The sequence below is a fragment of the Acanthisitta chloris genome, unplaced genomic scaffold (assembly GCF_000695815.1).
Source record: "Acanthisitta chloris isolate BGI_N310 unplaced genomic scaffold, ASM69581v1 scaffold13358, whole genome shotgun sequence".
Lineage (NCBI taxonomy): Eukaryota > Metazoa > Chordata > Aves > Passeriformes > Acanthisittidae > Acanthisitta > Acanthisitta chloris.
In genome coordinates, this window is record NW_008687650.1 from 16,101 (window position 1) to 23,703 (window position 7,603).

General features: G+C 39.6%; 1 protein-coding gene across 1 annotated transcript in view; it reads left to right on the top strand.

The window, feature by feature from the left end:
* Window positions 1-7,066, top strand: part of LOC103807946 (otoancorin-like) — a gene marked incomplete at both ends in the record, with an annotated part of 21,023 nt that extends 13,957 nt beyond the window's left edge. Inside the window, 5 exons of the mRNA XM_009080699.1 lie at window positions 2,111-2,266; window positions 3,647-3,789; window positions 4,185-4,321; window positions 4,825-4,922; window positions 6,874-7,066. Coding sequence (XP_009078947.1) covers window positions 2,111-2,266; window positions 3,647-3,789; window positions 4,185-4,321; window positions 4,825-4,922; window positions 6,874-7,066 — 727 coding nt within the window. The remainder of the gene's footprint in view (window positions 1-2,110; window positions 2,267-3,646; window positions 3,790-4,184; window positions 4,322-4,824; window positions 4,923-6,873) is intronic.
* Between the last annotated feature and the right edge of the window lie 537 nt (window positions 7,067-7,603).

The following is a 7,603-nucleotide window of genomic DNA, read 5'->3' on the forward strand; positions in this document are numbered from 1 at the left end:
TTCTGGCTCTATTGGATTCAAAGATACACAGATCTGTAGTGCACTGAATATTCTGTGTGTGTTAGATTGCTGCTAGACAAAGACAGACTTCCTGTATATTAACTTGCAAAATGCAACATGGTGTCACACTGAACATGAAGCATGAGAAGTCCAACAGTACAGGCAAAACTCTTTGAAATTATGTGCATAAGATGTGGTTATATTATTAACTAAAGGGCATCTTTGATTAAAGGTTTCATTAAGCCTGCTTTAATTTCTCCTAAATTGATTGATTCCCCCTAAAAGAAACTGCATACTACTTATTGTTCCAAACTAATTCAGAAAGTCTAGTTATCAGATTGTCTCTTAATGAAAGTAAGAAGCTTAGCTCACTGGCAAGTGGAAGGTCTCCCAGCTCTGCAGTAGTGACAGATGTATGGATCTGTAGTCCCTAGGTGAACGAGGACAAAGGAGTGTTTCATGTGTTGTGTTATTTATATCGTTATGCCTGAGATTTCACCCAGCACTGTCAGATAATACTATTTATGAAGTACTTCAAATTCTGTAGTTTATGGCCTAGATTGGGAAATAGACACATGACATTTTTGCCTGCATGTGTTTCATGTATCTCTTCAGCTAAAGAATTAAGAGCTTTAAATTTGGGCTAATGCTTTTTGCTGTCTATTTTCTTTGGAAAAGATGGAAATTTCCCAGGCTTAGATCCTTTTTCTGTTTCTTTATGACATCGTAAAACCAACATAAAAGATCTGGTGGAAACTCAGGCAGGAGGTACAGGTCCAGCAACACATCTCTTAAACAAATCCTTAACCTGAGGGTCACAGTTGGGAAAAGCACCTTGGCAGCCCTGAGACTGCTCTGTGTTGGATCTGCAACTCTGTGAAAGGAGTATGTAATTCCAGAGATCTAGATTCCAGGCCCCTGTTTCTGTATCTTACGGAGGTTTCTGAAGGTGTGAACACTACTTAGCAGGCAACTCCAGAGATGCTCCTTCAGCAAGTCCATACTAGCTTTGTCCTTTCTAATGTTTTGAACAAAACTTAAATTGTAGCTATCCCCAAAAGGAGTAAATATTTCCATGGATCAGACAGCATGAATGATCAACTTAGCCCAGCACTGGGCTAAGTAATGTTACAGCACTGTACTAGAAAACATGTATTGGCTGACATAAAGCAGAATTACTGAAGTCCATGAGATCTTTAAAGTGAGATTTTCTTCTTTTTAATGTATGCCTGTCTTGTTCAAGTCACTCCAGCCAAAACTCAGTGGCTTTTCTTTCTCTAAAGGCAACTGGCCACATACAGATAGATACTGACCACTGACTCTACTGTCTTCTGTCGTTGCCAACTAAATGTAATTGTCAGTTTTGGCCTCTGAAAATTCAGCTCTTGATGGACTTTTATTATTCTTTATTCAGGCAGCCCTTTTCCTGAAATCAAAATTCCCTTAGGGCTGATCTGTGACAGCTTTTCAATCGGTATAACTTTATCACAGATGAAGTTTAAAGCAGTGGAACTTGTCAGTTTAAATACATTGCTGCTTATTTCTTTGGGTTTTGACAAAGCTTTGCAAATTGAACTGTATTCATAAACACACATTTAAATTATTTTTTATTTCAATACTTTATGAGCACAAACTAGAAAACAGAACCTTAGGAACTGGCTATTTGTCCCTATGACCCAGTTCTCTACTTTGTCAGTGACTGAGCCAGGGTGGCTGGTCACAAAAGCAATCTAAATTCAGATGCCCAGAGCGACTCAGGCTGGGTAGAAGCCTGGGTAGTCCAGGTGCTGCTTTCATGGTAGCAGTGTCACAGTGTGGATCTAGGCACCAATTCACATTTTATTGTTTTTAGTGGTACTTGCTCCTACAGCCACACTTCCAGTCCCTATTCTGACTTATCAACAAGCCCAAGCCGTAAAAATTGCAGCATTTGTAGATAAACTAACCATTGTTGGTGTAGAACCTCAAAAACCTTCACAATACCTAAGCTCTGCCTTTTGTGTGCAATGAGGAATACTTGAGGTATTGGGACTTTTTAACCAAGGGGGTTGAGAATGGTGCACATAAAACTCATACTGAGCTAACAGTCATTAATGTATCTCTTCTAAAGGTTTGGGGATCTCTGCCAGACTGGAAGAGTTATCATGTTGTTTCCCTGGGTCGCATTGCTCTGGCACTCACTGAACATGAAATCAGAGAGTTGGATTTGCATTCAGTCGACACTGTTTCTGTCCTTAGTCAGCAAACAGAGTGGACTCTTACCCAGGTAAGTATGTTATTGAATATACTCCTGGTGAAAGGTTCTGGATTCATGCCCTTTGGGAGTGAAGTCCTGGAATCATCTAGGAAACAGATCCAGAGATCCACACTGCTGTTTTTTTGTAGCTGTAACCCCAGTGTGCAGGTAGGTCAGCACTGGTGTCTGTCTGGCTGCTGTTTCCTTGGTGAGGTGACCAAGAGGACATCAAGAGCATATTCTTTAGCACTTGCCCACTAAACGGTAGGAAGATGTAAGCAGCTCCTCTCACACTGCCCCTGGAATAGACACTACTGCTAGGAGATAACAACCCTTCCTGCCTGAGAGTAATCACTGGAGAGGTAGTTTGCCCCCCGTTCCATTGTCCTAGGAACCTGTTATTAGCCAATATGCTCTTCTCATCTTCCATTCCTTGAATAACTTCTAGTTATGTCAATGAGACTTTCCTAGTAAGAGTTAAAAACTTACTTGTATATGCAATTAGCAGCATATTTCTGACTTTGTGGCCCATACCATCAGGGCTCTGTGGTTGCACAGATGCTGGCATGGTGGCAGTTTTGGCAGAGTGTCACAAATCTGTTTAATAGATTCTTGTTCTGGAGAGCACCATGAGAAAGAAGCACTTGGGAGGATTTTATACAAAACTAGTTGCTTTTGAGGTTTCCTACTGTCAGTGAGAATGGCTAGTTTAAAGAGATTCATCCTGCTGCACTTCAGTTGTGTAAAAATTAGGCAGCTACTTTAAGCTAGCCATTTGAGGCTCAGGATTGTAGATAGGTTGGGAAATCTTGGAAGATGCTTGTTTCTTTCACTGACTTTGGAGGATGCCTTGGTACAGCCTTAGGCTAGACTCACAGCTTTGAAATGGTTAGTTTAGGATGAGCACTGTCCTAAATTACTTTGGCTTGCAAAGACACTTTGGTACCAATATCCCATTCATGTCTGAAAATTAATCCTAAACACAGGTCACCACCTATATATGACACTTAAGTAAGACAAGACAGAACAACCTGAGTATTGAAAGAGAATAAAAAGTCCATATTGACACCCTTAGGTATTTTATGTTTTCTTTGAGCGATGTAGCTGATTTGGGCAGTTCTGCTAGGTAATGCAACACCTTTTTCTTCTGGAGAAGAGTTTCCTTGTGACCTGGCAGAAGAGGTGCAGATTGCTTTCACACCATTTACATTTGGGAAGAGGTTGTGTAGCAGTGCCCTAAGTGTCACATATAGGTGGTGGCAGTGCTCCTCCTGAAGGCCATGGCCATACATTGGGGAGGCTCAGGAGGTGTATATGCTCCATAGCTTCTGGTAAGATTTTAAGCTTCTAGTAACAAAGCCTTCAATTATATTTACTCTGTTCATGCATACTGTCTTACTGCTCTTGTAGGCAAGATCTATTTTGCAAGGTTTTCTAGAAGACTCTGGCCAGACCATCAGCACACTAAAAAGCTTTGATTTAGTTGGATTAGGAGCTATTCTCTGTGCTTTGAACTCCACTGAAATCATGTCCATAAGAACTGCTGAATTCAGGTACTGCATTTTATATTTAATGAAATATTTATTAGTATCTCTATTGATAAAATTTATTATGCCATTTTTCCCCGTCAAGGATTTCAGAGCCTAAAGGACACCTTCTTACATTTTAAATGCTTTTAGAAAGGCAGTAACTGTTATGGAAGGCATACACTAGTTGTTTAAACATGTTCTGGTTTAGGTTTCCTCTGTCATTTATATCCCACCATTTAAATATTGCTTGGAGAAATCTTTTGCTCAAAGCTTTAAACATTGCTATGCAATTTATGCATATGTATTTTAAACTGAAAATGGGTTAAACAGTTTTCTTCCAGCAGACTAGGAATATTCCAGGCATATTCAGTACTGCTTGTAACTGCAGCATGTAACGTTGACCTTGTTGCCTTTTGCAGTGCTGCTGTTGCAAGAATTGGCCTGTTGTTTTGTAGCACTCCTGTTCTGAGGCAGTTTAAGAAGATGGCAGAGTCTGTGTTTGGTGCTGCTACCAGCTGGAATGGCTCTGTTTTACAGGAAATTGGTACTATAGCAGGTAACAAAATTCAAACTCCAGATGGTGATGGTTGTAAAGGACTGTTATGAAGCATTAAGAGGCAGGTTCATGTAGCAGTGAATTTTTCTAGACTGGCAAATGCATTTCTTCCAGAGAGCAGTCACCTGCAGGGATGGACATCCAGCTACTTCATTAGCACTAAGGAAAAATCATGGTATTCTCCATAAGGTTCTCTAAATCTGGTCATTCCCTAATTATACTGCTTATGATTTTATTGATTTTTCTCATTCCCTCTTTTCCAAGGTAAAATAACTCAGGTAGCATATATTCCATCCCAGTGGTTAAGGTCAGATGATTTGTAATGTTGGAATGTAACGAAAGAAACAAACCAAAACCAGACCCAGTGTCTCTCTCAATAATACACTGGAATAAACCATTTCTTAGATACTTTGTATAAATGCTTAAAATTTGTATTAGCCTAAAAATAAATCTAATAAAAAGAGTATTAACTGTATGTTGTTGCTGTTGTTTGGGGTTTTTAGGTGGTTTGAATGAGGATGAATTAAAAGCTTTTGATAAAAACTTGATGCCGTATTTCCAGCCATCAGCAGTGAGACATATCCCTCCTGAAGTTTTTCAAGTAAGGGCCTGATTATGAAAAAGTAACTAAATTTCTATCATTTTTACTCTAGTACAAATTAACTGCAGCACTGATTTATTGATTTTGGGTTTTGGCAAAAATTTTTCTGTGGTCTGTTAAGTGAGAGACTGTCAAGGATCTGAAGCATTAACTTTCAGCTAAATCCTCTCTATCTGTAATGAAATATGCTAGACAAGCTTTATTTATTCTTCAGAATGCATCCCAAAGGAAAGACAAAGGTCTAGGGTGTGACAGCAGGGAATGCACTCTCTGCCATCATTGCATTCAGGTCTGAGTTTTCTTCTGTTTTTGTAAGGATGCTACAATATATATAATATAACATTTAATAATGTCTTTATAAATTTAATAACTAATACAACATTTGCAATGATGCTATAATAGCTACAGATTTCTCTGCTGACTGTGTAAGAGCTGTTTCATTAACCTAAAATCTGGCAACATTCTCCTGAGTTAGCTCTGAAAAACAGATTGTACAGACAGATACAGATCGGGAAGGAATTACATCTAATTACAGCAGTTCTGAACGTGGACCAGAAATTAGACCATGGATCTTGAGATCATTGCCCCAGACTTTATTTGACGTAGTGACAAGATTAATATTCTGCTTAGGCATCTCTTTCAGATGCTCAGGCAAGCAATGTACTTGTGGGCAGATGAGCTAAACAGATAGTTAACTGTGTCAGCTCCCATAAAAGAGAAAAACTCCTTGAACACTCACTGCTCTGCACAGTACCACTGACAGTTCAGATAAGCCTGAAATGTCCTTAGTGAAACTATTTCTTTGAAAAAAAACAGATAAAACAAAAGATCTATAGCATCTTGTAGAATTTCTCTCAAGTAACAGACATTTTTATTAGTAGGAATAGTAATGATGCTACAGAAAGTGCCTAACAAATAACAGAGCACCTTCTTGGAAAAGTTTTCTGAATTTGTAAGATTCAAAGCAGATTTTGGTTTTACACAGGCTTTGTATAGCTTCATTTTGCAGCTGTATACATTATTCAGATTTTGATGTGTGAAAAATTCCACTGTGTTATGGACTTTAAGTGAATTAAGAAGCTCAGTCAGAATGCCTGGACCTGTAGGCACTTACATGAGTTTGCTCAGTTTACAAGAGCAAACTCACCATGTGACAGAGAATGAAAAATGGGCAAGGGTTTGCTCCAACATCTGACCTACTTAGAAGGGGAATTTCATCTTTCCCAAGTAGGACCTGGATACAGAAAGAAAGAAGGTAGGAAAGAAGGTTTGTTGTGTAGGAGGGTTAAAATGCTTGTGACTGGAGAATGTTCACTAGAGTCAAAGCAATCCAGCATACCCAATAATGTAGGCTTTACAAACTAGCTAATTGCTATGTGATATAATTACTGTAAGATTATGATTGCCATATTTAATTTTTAAATTTAATATGACCAAAATGGGAAGATTTTCAGCCTAAAAGAGAAAATTGAAGAATGAGATTAAAGTATGGGTTTTTTTTCATCTACTACTAACCATTATCAAAGGTCAAATGTAGGTTCAAATGAGGTTGCTCAGGAGCAGATGCAAGAGGAAATAAATTAAAACAGAAGAGGATGAACAATGCCATCTTTGAACAAATCAGTCTTTGAACAAATCAAAAAAGAAATGGCTGGAAAATTAAACTCCAGCAATATATTGAAGAAGTGTCCAATACAGTGCTGGCATAGAGAGCTTCTCAAGCTGTCAGCTCCCAGCATCAAAGAGAAAGGTGAAAGATAGATGAGTGTGGTCAGGGAAGCAAATGAATACAGAGGATTTTTTTAAGCTCTATTGAGCTCCATTATAACCACACAATATTGAAGGCTACTTTCCCCCATTCCTGATGCAAGACAGTGCTGACTTCTGATTCCTTACCTGCCTTATATAAGTGACAGCCTAAACCAATTTTTCTGTCTTTCATTCCTCCTAGGCATTGTCCCCAGAACAAATAGCAAACCTGGGCCCTGAAAATGCTGCTGTGGTTACCAGGTTGCAGCAGGAGCACCTGGATGCATCACAGCTCCAGAGCCTTGGGCTGGCACTGGATGGAGCCAGGAGCAGCAGCCCGGAGACACAGAGCAGTGCAGGCACTACCCAGGCAGTGCAAACCCTGGCTCCAAGCAGTGAGTACAGTCACTCCCTCCTCCTGCTTAGGGGAAGGACACACTCCAGTGGGGTGTGAGCTCTCCCAGCATCCACCAGGATCAGACCTGTATGCTGAAGGTGGGTTACAGTGAATTTAGTAATCAGCTTTTTCAGTCATGCCTCAAATCACATGCCTGACCCAGACAAACAGCAAGGATGATGTTGGATTTATCCAGAGCAAGAGATAATGGAGGAAGACTGTCAGATGGCAGCAGCAGCTATTGGCTGCTAGTAGCAGTACACTATGCTAAGCACTGACTTGTGTAAAATGTAGTTTGAAACAGAAAGCTTTTCCCTTTCCTTCTTTCCCATATTCTTTGCCTAAACTTAAGGCAGGGCTCTGCACCTTTGGGCCTTCAGGTCACAACCTTTAACTGCAGCAGAATGTTGTTTGAAGAGCTACAAGTGGGAAAGGAGCACTGGGGTGGATTAACATCTTTATTGAGACTGTATGACCCATTGAACAGTTTTTCCTGTTGTTCACATCCTATTTGGAATTAAAGCCTATTAGTACC